We start from the raw sequence: 23336 nt of genomic DNA on the forward strand, positions 1-23336 counted from the left end.
CCAATAAGGAGGGAATATGGTAATTGCCTGTCACGCCCTCAAAGATGGCAGTGCCCACAGCCACAAGATGGTGGTGCCCAGTCCCCTCAACCCTGTCAGGTGGTAGGCGTGCAGCAAGGCCGGGCCTGCCTTGCCACATGCCTGCCTCTGGAGTCCCCCAGTCCTCTCAGCCCCCCAACCCCCGGGGCCGGCCTGAGGTGCAGGCTGTTGGCTGCCCAGCCGCCCAGGGCTGGCCCGAGGCTCAGGTAACAAGGGCCAGCCAAGGCTTGCGCTGCCTGCAGTGGCAGCAGCAGAGGTGTGATGGGGGCGTTGCCTTCCCCTAATCGCCGGGTTGCCTTCCACCCCTGAGGGCTCCTGGACTGTGAGAGCGGGCAGGCTGGACTGAGGGACGCCCACCTCCAGTGCATGAATTTTCATGCACCAGGCCTCTAGTAAAAAAAATAAATAAAAAATAGCCCAATTAAAAAATGGGCCAAAGATCTGATTTAACAGACACCTCACCAGAGCAGATATAAAGATGGAAAATAAGCACATGAAAAGATGCTCCACATCATATGCCATCAGGGATGATCCTACAATCACTTTCCTTCGTATTCACCCAGAGGAGTTGCAGACTCGTGAACTTCAGGCCACACAAAAACCTGCACACACATGTTTATGCAGCTTTATCCATAATCAACAAAACTTAAAACAACCAAGTTGTCCATCATTAGATTAATGGATAAATAAGCTGTGTACAACCAGTCAATGAAACATTATTCAGTGCTAAAAAGAAATGAGCTAACAAGCCCTGAGAAGACAGGGAGATTACTTAAATGCATCTTAAAAGACAAAATACTGTCAATATGCCATCCTGGAAAAGGCAAAACTATGGAAACAGTAAAAAGTACAGTGGTTGAGGCAGAGGGGAGGTGTCAATAGGCAGAGCACAAAGGATTGTTAAGGTGGTAAAACCACTAGGATGCTGTAATAATGGATTCATATCATTATACATTTGTCTACACCCACGAGGCCAAGAGGGAGCCCTAAGGTAAAATATAAACTTTGGGTGATTATAATGTATCAGTGTAGGTTCATCAATTATAACAGATGTACCAGTCCAGTTTGGGATTGATCATAGGGAGACCTGCATGTGTGAGGGCAGGGACTATATGAGAAATCTCTGTGCCTTCCTCTCAATTATTCTGTGAACCTAAAAGTGCTTTTATTTTTTTTAAACTTTATTGTTAAAAGTATTACATATGAACCTCTGCCCCCCCCACCCCACTGTCTGTGTCCATTGGTTATGCTTATATACATGCATACAAGTCTTCTGGATGATCTCTTACCTGCCACCACCTTCCCCTGCCTTCTCTCTGAGGTTTGACGGTCTGTTCGATGCTTCTATATTTCTTGATCTATTTTTGTTCATCAGTTTATGTTGTTCATTATATTCTATAAATGAGTGAGATCATGTGATATTTATCTTTCTCCAACTGGCTTATTTCACTTAGCATAATGCTCTCCAGGTCTATCCATGCTATTGCAAATGCTAAGAGTTCTTTCTTTTTTACAGCAGCATAGTATTCCATATGTACCACAGTTTTTAATCCACTCATCTACTGATGGGCACTTAGGCTGTTTCCAAATCTTAGCAATTGTGAATTTTGCTGCTATGAACACAGGGGTGCATATATTCTTAGTGATTGGTGTTTCTGATTTCTTGGGATATAGTCCTAGAAATGGGATTACTGGGTCAAATGGGAGTTCCATTTTTAATTTTTTGAGGAAATTCAATACTGTTTTCCACAGTGGCTGCACCAGTCTGCATTCCTATTAGCAGTGTAATAGGGTTCCCTTTTTTCCACATCCTCACCAGCACTTGTTGTTTGTTGATTTATTGATGGTAGCCATACTGTCAGGTGTGATTTGATACCTCATTTTCATTTTGAGTTGCATCTCTCAGATGATCAGTGACTTTGAGCATTTTTTATATGTCTCTTGGCCATCCGTATGTCCATTTTGAAAAAGTGTCTATTAGGTCATTTGCCCATTTTTCAATTGGATTGTTTGTCTTCCCTTTGATAAGTTGTATGAGTTCCCTATATATATATTTTGGAGATTAACCCCTTATCGGATGTATCATTGGCAAATATATTCTCCCATGCAGTGGGCTCCCTTTTCATTTTGTTGATGGTTTCTTTTGCTGTGCAGAAGCCCTTTATTTTGATGTAGTCCCATTTGATTATTTTCTCCTTAGTTTCCTTTGCCCTAGGAGATGTATCCGTAAACATATTGCTATGAGAGATGTCTAAGATTTTGCTGCCTATGGTTTCTTCTAATATTTTTGTTGTTTCACAACTTACATTTAAGTCTTTTATCCATTTTGCATTTATACGTCCAGCAAACAAAAGCCCTGGTCCGTGCAGCTTCACAGAGGAATTTTATGAAACATTTAAAGAACACCTATCCTCCTCAAACTATTCCAAAACATTCAAGAGGAAGGAACACTTCCAAGCTCTTTTAATGAGGCCAGCACTAACCTAATTCCAAAACCCAATAAAGATACTACAAAGAAAGAGAATTACAGGCCAATATCCCTGATAAACATAAATGCTAAAATCCTCAACAAAATATTAGCAAATCTGATCCAGCATTACATTATAAAGATCATACTCTATGAAAAGTGAGATTTATTCTAGGGATGCAAGGCTGGTGCAATATTCACAAACCAATAAATATGATATAGCAATTAACAGATTGCAAGACAAAAATTACATGATCATATCAATTGATGCAGAAAAAGCATTTGACAAAATTTAACACCCTTTTATGACAAAAACTCTCAGCAAAGTGGGAATAGAGGAATCATACCTCAACATAATAAAAGCAATATATGACAAACCTACAGCCACCATTATACTCAAGGGGTAAAAACTAAAATCATTTCCCCTAAAAACAGGAACAAGACAGGGATACCCACTTTCATCATTCTGGTTAAAGATAGTATTGGAAGTCCTAGCCATAGTGATCAGACAAGAAGAAGAAATAAAAGGCATCCAAATTGGAAAGGAGGAAGTAAAACTGTCATTATTCACAAATGACATAATATTGTATATAGAAAACCCTAAAGACTCCACCAAAAAACTATTATGTTTAATAAATGAATTTGGCAACCTAGCAGTATACAAAATTAACACCCAGAAATCTATGGCACTTTTATACATCAATAATGAACTCTCAGAAAGAGAAACTAAAAAAAAATCCCATTTACCATCGCAACAAAAAAATTAAGATACTTAGGAATAAACTTAACCAAGGAAATAAAGGACCTGTACTCAGAAAATTACAGGACATTGAAAAAAGAGATAGAGAAAGATATAAACAAGTGGAAGAATATACCATGTCCATGGATTGGTAGAATCAACATCATTAAAATGTCCACACTACCCAAAGCAATCTATAGATTCAATCCAATCTCCATTAAAGTACCAATGGCATAGTTCACAGATCTAGAACAAACACTCTAAAAATATAAATGGAACCAAAAAGACCCTGAATAGCTTCAGCAATCTTGAGAAAGAAAATCAAAGTTGGAGGAATCACAATACTAGATTTCAAGTTATACTTCAAAGCCACTGTACTCAACACAGCCTGGTACTGGCACAAAAGCAGACATATAGACAATGGAACAGAACAGAGACCCCAGAAATCGACCCAAGCCATTATGCTCAACTAATATTTGACAAAGGAGGCAAGAGCATACAGTGGAGTAAAGGCAATTTCTTCAATAAATGATGTTGGGAAAATTGGACAGGCTTATGCAAAAACATGAAACTAGACCAACCAACTTACACCATACACAAAAATAAAACCTAAAACTGCTTTTTAAAAATTATCTTAAAATTTAAAAAGAGAAGCTTAGCAGATTTAATTTAAAATTCATCCAATTATATACTATCTATATGACACTTCAAAGCAAAAACTGATAGAACAAAAAGAGAAATAGATAAATCCACAATTATTTTGGAGACTTCAATAGATGTAGAAAGTATACCACCTCTAACAACTAATAGAACAGTAGGCAGGAAACCAGCGGGACACAGAAGCACTGAGCAGCGCCATATGCAATGACACTGACACTCCTGGAGCATCCCAGCTCCACCAGCTCCACGGAACATGCAGCCCAGCAGAACACATCCCGACCACGAAGCAAACCTCATTAAATTTAAAATAGCAAAATCACATAGAGTATGGTCTGTGATCACAATGGAATCAAACTAAAAAGTAATAACAGAAAGATTAAAGAAAAATCCCTAAGCTCTCGGAAACTAAACAATACACTTCTAAATAATCTATGAGTCATAGAAGAAATCGCAAGAAAAATTTACAAACACATTAAATTAAAATAAAAACGAAACATATCATAAGTGTGGGAAACTGCTAAAGCAGCGCTGAGAGTGAAATCTATACCAGTAAATGCTTAGAACAGAAAAGAGAAAAAATCAATAATCTAATCTTTTATCTCAAGAAACTATAAAAAGAAGACAAAGCTAAAGCAAGCAGAAAGAAGTAAATATTAAATATAAGTGCAGAAATTTATGAAATCAGAAAAGAAAACTAATAAAAAACAAGTGGGATCTTTGAAAAGTTCCACAAAGTGAACAGCTTCTAACAATATTGACACAGAAAATGCAAGAAACAAATGACCAATATCAGGAATGAAACAAGGGATATCATCACAGATAGTACATATATAAAAGGATAATAAGAGGATATTGTGAACAATCCTATAGATATAAATTTGACAACTTAGATAACATGGGTCAATTCTAGAAAATTCCTATCACAACACACTTAATATTAAATGCATAGTTTTAAAAGCCCTGTAACTATTGAGGACATTGAATTTATAATTTTAAAGTCCCTGAAAGTTAAATCTCCTGGCCCAGATGGTTTCACTGGTATATTCCAACAGACATTTACATTTAAAGAAGAATTAGCACCTTCCTGAAAATAGAAGAAAAGAGGAAACTTCCTGTCAGAGCACTACCAGAGCACAGGTGCTCTGAGTCCTATATTCTTCTGAATTCTGCTCGACTACGCCAACTGTTAGGACAGATTCCTTCTCAAACCCTGCCCATTGCACTAACTGTGGGAGCTGAGCCCCTCTGCCAGGGGTTGGACTTCTTTGGACACCAGGTGGTAGATGGAGAAGCCATGAGAAGCTGTGGGTGTATATAAGAAATCCTTTATTGCAGAAGCCAGTGGCTATATAGCCATCAGACAAAACAGTCCTTGACAGCAAAGTCCCATACAGGTAGCCACACACAGGCTAATAAACGAATACATCTCTCCCATCAAGCAGTAGCCGTCTCTGTACCCACAGCAGTTATCTGAGCAGCTGCATGCTGCCTCTGGACCTACCGCTTCACATAGCAGCAGCACCTGAGCCCTCCCTTAGAGCTATAGCCCCAGTAGCTTCTCCAGCCTCTCTTACCTCTCCCTGAATTTTCCCCACATAATAGCTTCACATGGTAGCTGGTCAGTAACATATTATACCACTTACACAAAAGAGGCCAGTTGCCAACAGTGACATCAATCATTTGGGTTATAGAAGGGCACAGTGTACAGTGAGATCATTGTGTCCTTGCACCTGTGTATTGCATCTTAGCCTTGAACATTCTGATTAAGAGTCCCATGTTCAGAGTGGCCTTGGCCATCCAGTGTACCACCAACAAGGCCTTTCACACTCCATTGCTTTGACTATCCAGCGACTCTGGCATGGTTTCCACACTTCCCAATTCACTTTATAAAACCAGTATCACTCTGATACCAGACCCAAAGATAGTACAAAAAAGAAAAAACACAGACCAATATCCCTCATAAATACAGATGCAAAAATTCTTAACAAACATAAACAAATAGAATTCAGCAATGTATAAAAAGAATTATACATCATGACCATGTGAGATTTATTCCAGGGATAAATCGCAGCTTTAATATTTGAAAATCAATAAATGTCGTATACAATATTAATATGCTAAAGAAAAATCATCTTATGATCATATATCAATTGATGCAGAAAAACATTTAACAAAAGTCAACATATATTCATAACAAAACCTCACAGGAAACTAGAGGGAAACCTCTTCAATTTAATTTAAAAATCTGTAAAAATCCTACAACAAACAACCTACTTAATGAAAAAAAGGACTGAGTGATTTTGAAGACCAGAAACAAGGCAAGGATGTTTGTTCTCACAGCTGCTACTCAAAATGGCACTGGAAGTTATACCTAGTGCAGTATGACAAGAAAATAAAATAAAAGGCATGTTTAAAAAAGCAAGGAAGAAATAAAACTAGCCCCATATGCCAATGGCATGACTATCTATGCAGAAAATCCCAAGTAATCTACAAAAATAAAATAAACACAAACTTCCTAGAACTACCAAGTGAATTCAGCAAGGTCTCAGAATACAAGATAAAAATCAATTATATTTCTAGCTCCAATAAACACATGCAAACCACAATTAAAAATACAATACCAGCCCTAGAGGGTTTGGCTCAGTATATAGAGCATCGGCCTGTGGACTGGAGGGTCCCAGGTTCGATTCCAGTCAAGGGCAAGTACCTTGGTTGCAGGTTCTCTGGCCCTGGTTGGGTTGCATGCAGGAGACAACCAATTGATGTGTCTCTCTCACATCAGTATTTTTCTCTGTCTCTCCCTCTCCTTTCCACTCCCTCTAAAAATCAATGGTAAAATATTCTCAGGTGAGGATTAACTAAAAAAAAGGAAAAAGACATAAAAATAAAGACTTTATAACAAAACAAAACAAAACAAAAAAACAACAATACCAATTATAATTGGTCAAAAAATGAGATACCTGGATGTAAATCTAACAAAGCACATTAAGCCTTGTGTGTTAAAAACTACAAAATGCTAATGAAAGAAAATAACTAAGATCTAAATAAACTGAAAGCTATATTACATTCACGGATTGGAAGACTCAACATAATAAAAATATTAATTCCCCCCAAAATTGATATACAAATAATTCTATAATCCAAGAAAAATTTCAAGATATAAACAAGACTACTCTAAAATTTATATGGAAAAGAAAGGATCTAGAATAATTAGAATAATTTTAAAAGAGAGAAACCTTGTGGGAGAAATCGTTCAATCCAATTTCAGGACATACAGCTAAAGTGATCCAGATGGTGTGGGCTTGGCAGTGGGACAGACACATAGGTCAAAGGAACAGAATACATAATCCATAAATAGTCCCACACAAATATGACCAACAATATTTTGACATAGGTGCACAGCAATTCAATGGAGAAAAGATTGTTTCTTCAACAAATAAGGCTAGAGCAATGGGATGTACATTTGAAAAATAATATGTCATACCTTATACAAAAAGCAACTCAAAATGGTTCATAGATTTAAATCTAAAATATCAAGCTATAAGACTTTTGGAAGAAAACAGGAGAAAATCTGCAGGCCCTGAGGCTTGGTCCTGCAGATAAGACACCAAAGGTCTGATTCATAAAATTCTATAAATTGGACTTGAACAAAATTTACAACTTTTATTATGTGAAAGACCTTAGGGTGATGAAAATACAAGTTGCAGAGTGGGAGAAAATATTTGGAAACCATATATAAAGAACTCTCCAACTCACAGCAGCGAAATTTACTTATAAAATATGTGGATAATTATTGAAACTGGATGATGACAATACATGGGTTGACTATAATCGTTTCTGCATTCCTATAAATGTTGAAAATGCCTATAACAAAACAGTTTCCAACAAAGTAGGACATAAATGGAATCTAGGGCTGATATGGTAAGGTATATAATAGCCAGGACAGAGGAGTTTTTGTTTTTGTTTTGTTATCTCATGTGACAGGTGTTGTCCATTTGAATATTTCCTTACTAGTTGTTAAATAATAATAATAATAATAATATAATAATAATAATAGTAGTAATAATAATAATAAAAAAATAAAACAACACACATTTCAGAATCAGACAAATGTCCCCATTCTAATAATAGTAATAATAAAATAAAACAACACACATTTCAGAATCAGACAAATATCCCCATTCTAATATCCTTACCTTAGTCACCTAAAGTAGAGCTGACCTCCTGGGCTCCCTGATCCCAACCTTGCCTCTCTATAGCCTGCGAAGATTCGTGTACCATATACATCGGGTCTCTCCTCACAGCCCCCCTCTCAAACCCTCTCCAGGTAAGAGTGGTCCCTACACTGGCCCACCTCTGCTGGCACCTCTGTGTCTCTAACCATCTCCTCTGCTCCATCCTCACTCACTCTTCTGCTGCACACACTTCTCCTCTGCTCTTTGCACACCTCAGGTGTCCCGGCCTCCAGGCCTGGCCTCTGGTCTCCCTCTTGGGAACACTCCTCTCCTGGACACCAGATGGCTCGCTCCCTCGCCTCCATGTCTCCACTCAGACATTTCTTCCTCACAGGCATGCGTCCCTCTGAGCACATTAAGGGGCTCTATCGCCCCTCTCATGCCACCCCAGGCCCTGAGTCTCCAGCCTCGGTCCATGTTTCCTGTTTCAGCAGAGCACTAGTCATTTCCCACATACTAACTAATTTTATGTTGCTCTGTCTCTCTCCTCTCACTCAATGTCAGCTCCACAGCACAGAGTTGTCCTTCCCTTTTGCTCCTTGCTGGTCCCCAAAACCTAGAAAAGTGTCTGGTACATAGTATGTGTTCAATAAATATTTGTTGAATAAATTTTAATCAATATTACCAGATAAACAGTGGTAAATCTTGGCCAGTACAGAGGGTAATGTTAGCTATCTTGTACTAGGGTGGTGATGATCATGATCATGATAAAGAACATGATTTTTGAAGTCCTTCATTTTTGCCAAATACTTGATATCACACACACACACACACACACACACACACACACACACACACTTCACAGAGCAGGAAGCATTCACCAGGGAGAAGCCATGATGAGTCCGCGTGCCCTGAGCACAGCTTACTTTCAGTGCTCTAAATCGGTGCACTGTCCTAAAAATAGCTGACACTTACTGGACACCAACTGCACGGCCACCGCTCTGCTAAGCCTTTGCATTATTATCTCTTTTCATTTTAACAACTGGGTGAGATTGAGACTATACTCATCTTCCTTCCACAAATGAGTGCAGCGAACTTCCCGGAGCTCAGGAAGCCAGGCCAGGCCGTGGCTCCAGGTCACGGCACAGACGCCGGACTGGACGGGCTCAGAGCCCCACGAAGCCTCCTAGGGCCCCGGGCCTGTGCTCAGCACTCCCACCGCGCCCGTCTAGTCCCAGAGGAGAAACTGGGGAACAGGGACGGCTCAGCCCAGCTATTTTCAACCCTTTTCATCTCATGGCACATAAATTAATGCCTAAAACTGCAGCACACCAAAAAATGTGGTTTTTACCCATCTGAACAAAAAAAAAGTGTAATTTTTTACTCATTCACACACGACAGCTATTGATGCATTGGCTGTTGTCATTTTTCTAAATTTGACAATCTAAAGGAAAAGAGGTCAGTGCCTCGACTACATAGTCAGGAATTGCATGTTTTAAAAATCTTTGTGGCACACAGGTTGAAAATCGCTCGCTTAGATGGATGGCAGCACCCATTTAACCCAGGGCCAGCCAGCCACAAATGGACAGCGTCTTCTCCATGAGGCCGCCTTAGTCACCCTACTTAAAACTGGCACCCTCTCCACACACACTCCATTCTTTGCTATTTCTCTGCAAGGATTTGACTGACATTTTATTTTCTGTCTCCTCACTATAATGAAAATTCGATGAGGGCAAGAATTTAGGGCTGACTCTGAAGCGCCCAATAACGGTGGTATTCAATATTTTTTTCATTTCATTTAATTAATACTCTCTTCTAAAAAAGATCCAGAGCTTAGAGCAGAAGCAATAATATTTAAAGAAAAGAGAGGCTTAGGCCTCTCCTTTATGGTTTGGATATTCTGCATGAAAAAAGGCAGAAGGAAACTAACCCATTATCTAGGTGTTTTGTTGTCCAGAACTAGAGCTGAGCACAGAGTGGAGGCAGTGGAAGTATACCAGTAATTCTGAGGAAGAGCTTGGGCCCTGGGTCAGAAGTGCTAGGAGTAAAAGTCTAGAATGCCCGAGTGGTTCTCATCAGAGTAATTTTGTGCCCACTCACCCCAGGACATTTGGCAATGTTTGGAGACATTTTGATTGTCATGATTAAGGGGTGCTACTGGCATCTAGTGAGTAGAGAGGCCAGGGATGCTGCTAACCAACCTACGGGGCCCAGGACAGTCCCACGCACATAATGACATGGCCCCAAATATCACTACTGCCGGGGCTGAGGAACCCTGGTCTGGAGCACCAAGAGGTGCCCTATCACTAGGGGAGATGTTTCCTGCTGAGCTGGCCATCGCCTTCACAGATAGACAGAGGCTGGGCCCGTCTTCCATGAAGGAAGGCAGTCCACACCGTCCTAAGTGAGCACGCAGCCTTGTTTACAGAAGGCGAGCGCCTCCTTTATTGGGAGGGTGTTACATAAACTGCCAACCAATCCTTAGACGCCCATGAATAAATTGTAGAAAACACAAAATAACTGCCTCTGAATAACTGATGTTTAACCACAGCTTTGATGTTGGGACTGAAAAGCCAGCTGTGCCCTCATGAACTGCAGCCCTGGGAAGCGGGCGAGCGCTCCAGCCTGGAGGCGAGAAGCCTGCGCTGGGACCAAGCTTCTGACTGGTGTGGCCATGGCCGTGGCCACGTGACCCGAATGTCTGATGAGCAGGAGGAAATTAAGTGGGTGGTATGGCATTTCTAAATGTCTAGGTACTTGACATTTCTGACCCCCCAGAAAAAGACTGAAATGTATTTTCCATTACAGATTGCAAGGTATGTCTTACTCTACTAAAGCTGAGTGGAGTAAAGTACTTAAAACTATTTGGTAAATTTAAGACAGTTTCCAGATTCCCTATATCTGAATGTTAAAAAATGATAACACCCAGCTACCCCAGTGTAATGATCTGGAAGCAAAAGGCCATCCCAACAAAATTAGATATGTCTCCTCAATTATTTACATATTTATATTAATTTTAGGCTCAAATTTTAATTCATTTCTGTGCAGTTCAAAACTGTGTAGTTTTATGTTTCATTTTTCTATTTGATCTTATTGTGCCTTGCACAGTAGAGCAAGGTGTGTATGTGTGCGTATGTGATGATTCTATAAGGACTTTCACTCTGTACTGCTGTGCTCTTTCGGTAGCTATTCCAAGTCCAAATGTTGACTAATTGCAAAGGTCTCACATTTCTCACTGCCCAGTCCCTGAGCGCCCCGGTGTGAGGTTTCACATTCCCAGCATTCTGTGGCTCTGCCCCTTAAGATCACTGCTTTCTGACCTCTGCTCTTGGGAGAAGAGAAGGAAGAGGACGCCTGGAGCAGGGCTTGGTTCTCGGGAGGGTCCTCAGGCAACAGAGTGTGCAGGAAAATGGAATGGCTTCCTGGGGAGGAAGGGCGTTACCAAGAAAGACGGCAGGCCCTCCAGTCCAGTCCAAGGAACTGGCAGTGAGCAGGAGTGGGACACAGAGCGGAGGGTCTGGAAGTCTCAGGCCACCAGCAGGGCATGTGGGTTGTCATGCCCATGAGTGGAAGGACGTGGGCCTCCATGGCTGAGCCTTTGGTGGGAGGAGCCATCAGGGGCCACCGAACTTTTGCCTGATCATTCTGTTCTGATCTCCATTCACGTGCATTTGGCACTGAGGACAACATCTGCTTCCCAAGACTGCCCCCTCCAGCAGCCCCTCTGACAGCGCACCAGCCTGCGCACCAGCCTGCTTCTCAAGCTTCATTCTCTTCCTCTTCGGGGGCCACCTTCTTTCTTTCCTTCTCCCACTAAGAACTGTTGACATTTCGCTGCCTTCTTTCCTATTATTTTTCTTAAAGATTATATCTGATGTCAGAAACCACTCCTGAAATTCCTCACCAGTATCTGCTGCACTAATTAATGTCTCTCAGGAAATTTGCACATCAAGCTACTTGCTAAATTATTTCAAGCTCGTGTTCCACCATCAACCCAAATTGAATATATCGAAACACAAAAGTATCCTCATCTTCCACTCAAAGCATCCTCAGCCTCTTGTCTCATGCTCTGTCCTCCTTACAAATCGCTTAGTTGAAGTCACCCACAGTTCTGTGCCCCTTGGCAAACCAGCTGCTAGTGTGGCACAGTACCGACAATAACAAACCCACTCTGTCTCCTGATTCAGCATTCACACTTCCGGAAATATATCATCCAAACAATTAATACAGATTATGAAAAATGTGGCATGCATGTAATTATTTTTAATATGGAGGTAGCATCTAACATTTAAAATATAAGAAACTGTTAGGTAAAAACATGGAGAAATATGTGCTATCTTAAAAATAGAAAAGTGAGATATATGTTTGTATTCCCAATGATTAAAACTATATACAATATGCCTATAAAAAGAAATACACTAAAATAATATTTATTGCTTGGAAAGTGAGCATATTACCTTTTATTGTATATTGTTTAAACTGAATCACACCTTCTTCAAAAGGAAATTTCTTTACCATCCAAGATTCCTCCAGGTTTCTATTGGTTAGCTATTAAGTTTTGTACATTTACTCTTTACGTATCATTTAGGTGCATTCGTTTATGTCCGCCTTTGCTGTCCCGCCCTCGTTGGAGCCCTGATAGAGTCCCCTGAGGAGGACGCGCTCACTCACTCCCAGACCTGCGCCCTTTCCTGCCCTACTCTAGCGGCTAGCAAGCCAAGTCCACGCCCCAGCTTAACAGACCATGGGACAGCGCTCTGATGAAGAAGCATTGCGGGGATAAGGACACATATGTAATGCCTTAATCAATAAAGAAAAAAAAACACACAAAGGGATTGAAACAAAAAGAAAGCATTGGCAGAACTCTACTGGAGGGTTCTAGGGACACTGCTGCTCTTCTGAAGGTGGAAGAACATGACGACGACTGTCCACCTGCCGAGGATGGTGGGAGAAAAGGCTGAAAGGGCCTGGGTCCCGGACAGTATCATTATGGCAGCTGCTCTGAACTTGTTGTGGGAGAAAAGTAGTCCTTATATTGTAGCTTTTGTCTGTTTTCTCTTGCTTACAGCTTACTGTGTTGCTGACAAATATCTTGCCTAGCTGCCTTCCTGATTCTAGTCTCACATTATTCACTTCACCCTACATTTATTGCTTAAGAGTGAAGGAAAAGAAGACCAGGGAGAATAGTAAATAAATATACACTGACAATAGAAGCAAAGGGCAAGCTGACATATGAAAACAACTTGGGAGACATTAAAATTAAAACCATATGAATAAAAAATTTGAAGAATCACTGAGGTCCATTTAATAAAGTTTTTTAAAATCCCCGCATATTTCAATAGTTACTTAGGGCAGTGGTCGGCAAACTCATTAGTCAACAGAGCCAAATATCAACAGTACAATGATTGAAATTTCTTTTGAGAGCCAAATTTTTTAAACTTAAACTATATAGGTAGGTACATTGTTATTAACTTAATTAGGGTACTCCTAAGCTGGCCTTTGCTAAAAACGTCCTCAATCTGATTGAGGTACATTCACTGAGGTCGACCCCTTCCAACTCTCCCATCCACACTCATCTTGTATACTTGTTTTGTCTATCTCCTTTCTTTCATCCTCTCTATATGTCCAAACCATCTCAACATACCTTTCTCAATCCTCGACACTACATCTTCTTTCACTCTACAACGTTCCCTAAAATTAACTTAATAAACTTTACTTAAAGTTTTAAGTCAACTTCGCACTGTACATGCGCGCCCGCACGTGGTATTTTGTGGAAGAGCCACACTCAAGAGGCCAAAGAGCCGCATGTGGCTCGCGAGCCACAGTTTGCCGACCACTGACTTAGGGTATTACTACTAGTTCCACAGTACAGTATAGTAATGAAGACTCCCAAAAAATAGTCACTCTACAAAAATATGCAGCCTTCACTGGATAGAATGGTGAGCCAAACATAAGACTTTGTTGGCCAGTACAGAGGGTACTCTATAGGAGCTTAGAGGAGCTTAGAGTTAAATTGGGAAGAAAATAAATGAACAAAATAATTACACAATAAATAATTAAAATTTGTGCTATGAATGATCAAATTAAAAGATAAGTTTTATAAAGGAGAACTGGTCTAGTACAAGTATTAGTGGGTAGAGGCTGCTGGCAAGGAAGGCTTCCTTAGAAAACTAAGGACAAACCTGCGTTGTTAGAGAAATGAAGGGTCAACGAGAGCAATAGCACTTGGGGGGAAGGGCTGGCACATATGAAGGCCTTGGGCAGGAGGATGAATACTACTTCTGAGGAACTCAAGGTTATGGTAGCCAGCCTGCGTGTGTGTTCCAACTCAGCAAGAAAAGATGAAACTAGGTTCAATATATTCTGCTCAAGAGAAAAGCCAAGTATGAAATTAGTTTTTAAAATGTTCCACTTCAAAAAATAAAATCAAAATAGTTAACTGCTGAAAATACTATTTGTAATTTTTGCATTGTCATATTTTTTTCAAATATTTAAGCATCTACTAAGCACCAGGCACTATATTAATTTCTGGGAATACAAATGTGAGAGTACAGTCTGTGCCTTAGGGATTGCAATAGGTAAGGAGGAAACTGAGGTTAACAAGAAATTAAGTTAAGTGTAACGAGGACTGTTGTGGAGGTGTGGTCAAAGGTTGGGCTGGGGCAGGGTGGGGAGAGGGGAACATCCAAAAGAAATGATTAGTTCATTCAGGGGTTGAGTTATCTAAAAAATGCATCTATGTTCATCACACCATTATCAAATGAAACTAAATAAATGAACTGTGACTGAGTTTAAGCATGAGACAAATCAGAAAATCTAAATTTGGACAGATATCAAAGGCAATGGAATTGTCTAACGGACTTCCAAGTACACAATCCTACCTCAAACACAATACTTAGAATTAGATCACTCCCTGTAGGCTTGGGCAGCCATTCAAATAAATAGATTTGAGCATAAATGAATTTTAGTTAATATATTTGATATTAAAAAATAAAGGAAACACTGAATTAGACTTGATTATACACAGGTCAGGATCAGAGAGGAAGATAGGGAAAACCAACATGAGTTTAATGTATTCTTTCATTGAGATGAAACTAAAAGACTTACATTTAAAATGTTAAGCATTAAAATTAGCCTTTTTATTCACTATAGCTTCTAAGATTACCAGTATACAAAATCCAGACACGTGAACCTTTGATCAGCTCTGGCAATGATCAGCTGTCAAGATAGTCACGTGGTTTCTCTGAATCAGTCTTAGTCTCCATATTCGGAAATAGAAGAACTTCATCAGTAGCTCCAATGATTCTAAAGCAGTCCTTCCAGAAAAATCATACACCCCTATATTGTGTTCACTGATTTCAGTTTGGCTAGCTGTAACTGTAAAAACTCGGGAGAATACAAGGCCATTTCACCAATAATTTGCCAGACAGGATAGATCAGATTTTACAAATGATAAACGGTCATGTTTAATGCCTGATGTTATAAAGCACACGAAGGTCCAGTGAAGACTAGGGGACTGGGAACCCCTTCTTGCCGGCGGGTAGAAACCTCATGAAATCCGTGCCCTTATCTTGGATAAAGAAATTAATAAAAAAATCACCCAAATATGATGTCAGATATTGAATGATATAATGAAGATAAATGATATGTGATTATACTGTCTCAGTTGTAGGACATACCTCTTCCCATCTCAGTCATTTTTTACTGAAAGTATTTGATAAAATTGCTTAAAGTGAATGAGCCAAAGAGGAGTTTGATATTTTTTTTAAAAAATTGGAATATGGTTTTGTTACTAGATCCAAAAAATGACACAGTAATTATATGCAGTGCTACATAATAATTCTAATTGTAATTGCAGTATAATTACTTTGACATGCATTTACTATCCATCTCCATCATAATTATTATGCATGGATTATGTCACCTGTTTTTCAAGTTCTCCACTAACTTCTGGAGGGGCAGACTTTTTAATTATGTAAATTCACTTTAAAACATAATGCCTACAATACTACCTCATCTCAGGAGCTCAACATATAAATATCAACAATAACAATACTAATATTTGTGAAAATAGATAATGTTCTGGAAAACCAACCCAATACTATTTCTTAGTTTATTTAATAAAAGTAAGAATGTCGGGAAAGGAATGCCTTTTTTGTAACTTTTTGTAACTTAAAATGGTTTACTCTACTCCTTTCTACGCCATCTCTTCTCTTAGCAGTGAGAAGGTCCACATAACACAGGATGCAGGAGGTTCCAACAAATGTGAATGAGATTCCTCATGCAGTTTTTGTTTGTTTGTTTTTTAGAGAGACCGGAAGGAAGAGGGAGAGAAAGAGAAAAGTCAACGTGAGAGTGAAACATCGTTCAGCTGCCTCCTACATGACCCCTACCCGGGATCAGGCCATAACCTGGGCATGTGCCCTGACCAGGAATTGAACTTTGTTTGTTTGTTTTTTAGAGAGACAGGAAGGAAGAGGGAGAGAGAGAGAAAAGTCAACGTGAGAGTGAAACATCGTTGAGCTGCCTCCTGTACGACCCCTACCCGGGATCAGGCCATAATCTGGGCATGTGCCCTGACCAGGAATTGAACTGGCAATCTTTTGGTGCACAGGACAAGGCCCAACCCTCTGAGCCACACTGGCCAGGCACCTCATGCAGTTTTTAATGGGAAAGAGTATCCACGCCACACACATTTGCTAGACCAACAGTCACAATCCTTTCAACTATATTGTGGCCAGCAACCCTGGTGGACAAGCACAACTGTGGACTCTTTTCCTATGTAGACCCCACTCCACTCCTTAAAATGTCATGTTAATATTGTGATAACACCAAATGCTTAACTATATTGTGGCCAGCAACCGTGGTGGACAAGCACAGCTGTGGACCAGCTCGCTGCTTTTCCTATGTAGACCCCAATCCACTCCATAAAATGTCATGTTAATATTGTGATAACACCAAATGCTACAACATTTGACAAACTGTAAAAAAAAATATAATGTGTAGAAATACATAATTTTATAGAAAGATAAAAAATAGATGAATAATGGAAGTTCTGTGATGGTTAATTTTATGTGTCAACTTGGTTAGATATGATGCCCAGTTGTTTGGTCAAACACTCGTTTAGATGTTGCTATACAGGTGCTAGCTAGATGTGATTACCATTTATAATCAGTAGACTACAAGTAAGGCAGATTATCCTCCATAATGAGGGTGGGCCTCATCCAATCAGTTGAAGGCTTTAAGAACAAGGACTGAGGTTTTCTGAAGAAGGAATTCTCTTCAATGCTGAAACAGAAATTTTACCAGAGTTTCCAGCCTTCAGACTCAAGACAGCAATACTGACTCATCTGACTCTCCAAGCCTACGGCTTGCCCTACAGATTTCAGATTTGCCACCATCTACAATGGCATAAGCCAATTCCTTAAAGTCCCTTCCTCAATATCTCTTTCTTATATTGATTCTCTGGAGAATCTTTTCTTTTCTTTTTTAAAATCCTCACCTGAGGATATTTTTCCATTGATTTTTAGAGAGAGTGGAAAAAGAGGAAGAGAAATTATTGATGTGAGAGAAACACATCAATTGGTTGCCTCCTGCATGAGCCCTGACCAGGGCCCAGGCCAGGGAGGAGCCTGCAACCGAGGTACCTGCCCTTGACCAAAATCGAACTTGGTACCCTTAGGTCTGCAGGCTGATGCTCTATCCACTGAGCAAAACCGGCTAGGACTCTCTGCTTGCAGTGGTTCTCAATTTTCTGGCCCTTTAAATACAGTTCCTCATGTTGTGACTCAACCATAAAATTATTTTCGTTGCTACTTCATAACTGTAATGTTGCTACTGTTATGAATCATAATGTAAATATCTGATATGCAGGATGGTCTTAGGCGACCCCTGTGAAAGGGTCGTTCGACCGCCAAAGGGGTCGCGACCCACAGGTTAAGACCCGCTGCTCTAGAGAATCTTAATATTTGTTTATTCAGAATATTAAATATATTATGTATTCTCTTTGAAAAACAAATATTTTTGGCTCTGTTTATGACATTATCAAGTTCTGTACCAACTCTTAGTTTTTGTTTTTGGTTTGTTTGTTTTTTAACTTGAGAGACACTTATTTATTTTCCAACATCATGAGTCATGGATATTAGCAATTAAATCTTTTATCTCCTCGGGAAAACACAGCATTCTTGAATGACAGTTACAACATATGGAGAACTTCAATCCTTCGTCACAGTGTTAAGAGCTCCTGGTTTTGGTTCCACAAGCTCTCTCTGAAATGACCTACCAACCCTTTGTTTTTTAAAAAGATTTAATGAGCACTCTTTATTTAAAACTTCATGAAACCAGCTGAGAATAAAGTTGACATATTGAGCTTATGTACTTTCTATAAAACTAGATTTACATACTACATATTATGTACTTTCCATAGAGTCTATGTTCATCTACTTTTGATAGAACAAATAGTATGAAAACACACACACACACAAAGCTAGATGATCATAACTCCCAGTTAATGACACCTGGCTATTCTTCAGTGGGTTGTCACATGTAACCAAGTGCATTCACCTTGCAGGAATACAGTAACAAAATCAGATTCTTGTGTGTAGCAATTGTAAAAAAAAAAAAAATATGCTCTAAAAGCAGAGTGCACACTACAGTTTTTTCTGTTGTAGAGCTAGTAGTTCAGTCAAACCCTTACAAAACAGTTCTTCCTAACAAACATTACTATTTCCATACCAGAAAACATACTTTTAGAAAGTTATTTTTATAAGTGGCAAGTAAATTATAGTAGCTTAACTTTTAGACCAACGTTATATTCTATTAGGGTTATAAACAGTGTTTAAAATGCTATCCTATTCTTCTGTGTGTAAAGGTGTTAAATTATGTGTAACAGCCCACAACAACGCTGTGGTGGCATCCGCCAGGCAGCATGTCTTCACCAAGACACTCTGTGGATAGAGGTACTTACCGACGGCAGAGTCATAGGCGGTGGCATTGTGCTCGCCTCTCATGAAAGGGTACGGTGACAGGTAAGCATGTGTGCAGGTCTTGGATGCTGGCTGATTGCCTAGGAAGGAGAGCAGAACAATGGTATGGTATTGAGCACCTGAGTGAGCACCGTTCCTAAAGAAGATACATAGGGAGTCTGGGGTTATATCAGCTAAATAAAACTGTAGGGAGATCAACAAATTCAGAGAACTGCTGAGTGAACGGGGAGACTTCCTAAAAATCTCATATAAAGAAGCACAAGGAACCTGGAGCCTGGACACACCCCAAACATCTGACCCATGACATAATTCAATGCAGACAAGGCCTTTCTTGTATCACCTTAAAATCAAAGGCACTACCGCTCACTTATTTTCAGGGCCATATTCTTCAGTTCCTAACATAATGCCTAGCACATAGTTATTTAAAAAAATACTTGTTATGAAAGTCTAAAAAGCTTAGATTTAACCTTGATCAGTTCCAATCAATATAAAATTTATTCTATAACTTGTTTCTAGGGAAAAGATGGAAATAATAGATCACGTGACTCAATAATTCAAATACATTTCTATCATTTGAAGAAACCACAAGAAAGAACTTTTATGCTTGAAAACTTGAAGACTTCATTGTGTACATTTTAAGGGGGGAGCGGGTGGAATATTCTTCCTTTCTCTAAGTCCTTGGCAAAATCTTCCTTTTGCACAGTCTTATGCACTCCATTTGACCACAGTCTAAATAAGTTTTGACACACTGCATTCAAATACATTTTTAGCATTTGAAGAAACCACAAGAAAGAACTTTTATGCTTGAAAACTTGAAGACTTCATTGTGTACATTTTAAGGGGGGAGCGGGTGGAATATTCTTCCTTTCTCTAAGTCCTTGGCAAAATCTTCCTTTTGCACAGTCTTATGCACTCCATTTGACCACAGTCTAAATAAGTTTTGACACACTGCATGCTTATTTTCCTCCCTGACATGACTATAAGATAGTCTATCAAATCTTTCTCTCAAAATGCCATTTACCCATGCTGTTCCTTTTACATATGCTGACTTGCTATCAGCTTGCTTAAGTCTTCCACATATTTTTATTATCTATTCCATCATCTTGACTGTTGTGTAAATATCATACTTGGGTTTATCACAGTAATATTTCATAAGGAGACTAATAATTTCAACCCACAATAAGCTTTAGGGTAATAGACAGTTCTTTTCTTTGTTTGATGCAATAAGATAAAGGCTAACTATTTTCAGTAAATTTATTTTTGAAGATTAATACAATATAAGGAATAAAGTTGAAAGAATGCATCACGTTTTTAAGAGGCTGCTCAACTTCAAAAAAAACCTTAACGTTTTTATGAGAGAATTTGAACATCAAAAATAAGGCATTTTTTTCTATTGCCCACAAACCTGGTTGAAGCCCAAACTGAGCAAACTTTCATCTGCCAGAGGTGGTAATTAAGTTTTATTATTTAAAAAGAGGTTTTTTTAACTTTTAAAACAATACATTTCTATTTCTGGATATTTTTAAAAAGAAAGACTTTTATTTGCAATATAACAAAGGACACTCAAAAATACTATAAATGATACCTCTTTGTTAGTTAGGGTTGGTGTATTTTAAATATGAACAAGGAAACAGCAGATAAAGATCTAAACTATTTATATGTTGGAATAAAATAATGATTGCTATAGCCATTTCTACCTACTGAACCTTTTGAAGATACCTATTGAAATTCTACAACTAAGAATCCAATCCTATTTTGTTAATGACATGTATGTACTAAATAAGAAGCTGCTCGTTTTCATTTTAAAGACAAAGGAGAAGGTAAAACAAAAGCGCACTTACCGTACCAGAACTTCCAGAGATCGGGCTGGTTTTCTTCCGCAATCCCATTGAACCAGCATCTCCAGAAGAACCCCTCATGGTGGAAAGTCACGTTCTCTATCTGCACAGAACACAAACGGGGCACAAGGAACACAATCTGAATTCTCACGTCCAGGGAACTTTGTAAACAATAAATTTCATTTCAATAATGATGGTCAGTAGCTTTCTTTTCTACACATCTCTTCTATGAAGAAATAGACACTCCCCTACTATTCTCCGATTTCAAGAGAAATCAAAAGGCTATCCTCACCAAATACACGAATAGTTGGAAAAAGAAACGCACATTCTGTTCACCTGAACACTTCCCCACTTCGGTCACAAGAAGCCAATAGTCCGATCCAAATGCCACCAAAAAGAGTAAAACCCCTAAAGCACCAAAGAGAGCCCCAAAGAAGATGGCAATGTTTAGTCTCATTTTCAACTCACTGGTTTCCCTTTAAACAAAACAAGAAATTTTAAAATGGCAAACACCTAGCTGCTCAACAGAAAAAAGAATAAAGATTTCTGAGAAGGCAGAATCGTCTTGAGAAGCCTCTCCTAGCTCATGTTTTGGTGGCTTCTCACTCACAACCAGCCGGTGGATTGTATTCCCTTTGCTCACCCCTGGAGGGACTCCAGCCCAGCAGCTGAGAATGGCCAGCTATTTTAGGAAACTGATTGAGGAGCTTTCTCTCTCCCATGGGAATCAAAAAATAGCTGACCTTCCCCTGACTGTAGAGAGGGGCGTCATGAGCTGGAATGATCATTATTGGTGCTGGGTAATCCATAGGAGTGGAAGGAAGATGGAATGGCACAGTCCTTGACAGTATTGGCCCAGTCCTAAGTGTCTGACAAGCTCCTCTTAGTCTTGAGTGGCCATTACAACCCCAACGACACTTAAGACTCTCTTTGAAGAGCTATAACAGCTATAAAGAAACACAAAGACTTCTCTTGAATACAACTGAAGTTGTAATTAATTTCTTAATTCATTTTGGATATTTTGGGGATAGAAAATAATTTGTGGGTCAAATGGTCTAACATAAGACTGAATACAGTTCAGGTTTATAACCTAGACATTTAGATGTGTACTTAAAAGATCCAAGAATATGGTAACATAAACTGTTTAAAGTATTAAAATGTACTCAAAGATAGAGAGTGGACAAACAGCTCTGAGGGAAAGGGTGTTAAGGGGTGGATGGAGGGATTGAACAAAAAAGAAAGAGAAAGAACTCGTGGACACAGACAACAGTGTGGTGATTGGAGAAAGGAGTGGGGTGGGTAGAGGTGGAAGAGGGGGATAAATGCTGATGGAAAATAAAATAAGATGTACTTCTATGCAGCACACAGTATTGACATAAAAACAACATTTTCCACAGCAGCTCCCAGATCTCATACAAGTCATTTCAAATAATCATCCCCAAAGTGGACTGATGAAAAAGAATTCTCAAAAATATGTTTTCTGGATTAGGATAAAAGATCTTGTCCTCTCTTTCTTTAGCCTTCTTCATTATAAGTATTCAATTTCCTCAAAAGATGAGTCATGCTTGATACTCATACAAGCCACCTAATAGCAATGATCTACACTTTCTTCATGCCTTGTCTCTATGGTTTGTTTGTTTTCTTTTCATGTCTGAATATGCCAGAGAATATTTTTAGGTATTTGTATAACATTTTTAAACTTGTACTGTCCCTATGGCTAGTGGTTTTATATTCTCAATAGTAACGAGGCACTGCATCTTCTAAGAGGCATCTGAATTATACTGGCTTCCTTCACCACTTCTGTTTGGCATCTTTGGGTATATATTTCGTAAGAGGACACAAAGATGACTCCTCAGTAAGGATGTGGGGCCTTGGCCAGCTCCAGCTATATGCAACTGGAGGTGCTCAGAGATCACGAATGGAATTCTAAGTCACAGAACCAGTGACTGTGAAGGTTAAATGGAATTTGAGAGTCATCTCAGCTGATCCCTCATCTAATACCCAAATCTCCTTTAAAAGACTCCCCACGTCATCAAGCCATGCCATTTCCAGCATGTCGGATTTAGGACATCAGTAATGTCCACACAGCTCTGCCTTAATTCTGCCAAAAGCTGTTTCCCTAAAGTTAATTGCCCCTATTCTGTCCTCTGATTGCACATGACAGGACTTCCTGATATTTTGAGGAAGTAATCATCTCATGCCTCCTACAAGTGCAACCCCTATGCCTCCCCTAAATATAGGTCTTTTTTTCTTCTAAAGTAAACATCCTATTCCTTTAAGTATCCCTTAGATCGACACAACTCCAAATTTCCTTGCTGCTCTGCTTCTTTGCTACAACTTTCAAGATCGAAGTGAACAGAGTGAAATATCCTGAGTACAGTCTATGGCCTTCATACCACCACTTTCCTTATTTGGATGCTGTGTAACAGCCTC

General features: G+C 39.3%; 1 protein-coding gene across 3 annotated transcripts in view; it reads right to left on the reverse strand.

Moving 5' to 3' along the window:
* Positions 1-21532, reverse strand: part of TMEM182 (transmembrane protein 182) — a 63824-nt gene extending 42292 nt beyond the window's left edge. For 2 of the 3 annotated variants that reach the window (XM_014545601.1, XM_014545600.1), the window contains exons 1-3: positions 21196-21532; positions 20907-21006; positions 19047-19145 (exon numbers count right to left, since the gene is read on the reverse strand). In XM_014545601.1, the coding sequence (XP_014401087.1) occupies positions 19047-19145; positions 20907-21006; positions 21196-21360 (364 nt within the window). In that variant the 5' untranslated portion in view covers positions 21361-21532. The remainder of the gene's footprint in view (positions 1-19046; positions 19146-20906; positions 21007-21195) is intronic. The other variant, XM_005873600.2, reaches the window with a different exon arrangement.
* Between the last annotated feature and the right edge of the window lie 1804 nt (positions 21533-23336).

Source organism: Myotis brandtii, unplaced genomic scaffold (assembly GCF_000412655.1).
Source record: "Myotis brandtii unplaced genomic scaffold, ASM41265v1 scaffold415, whole genome shotgun sequence".
Lineage (NCBI taxonomy): Eukaryota > Metazoa > Chordata > Mammalia > Chiroptera > Vespertilionidae > Myotis > Myotis brandtii.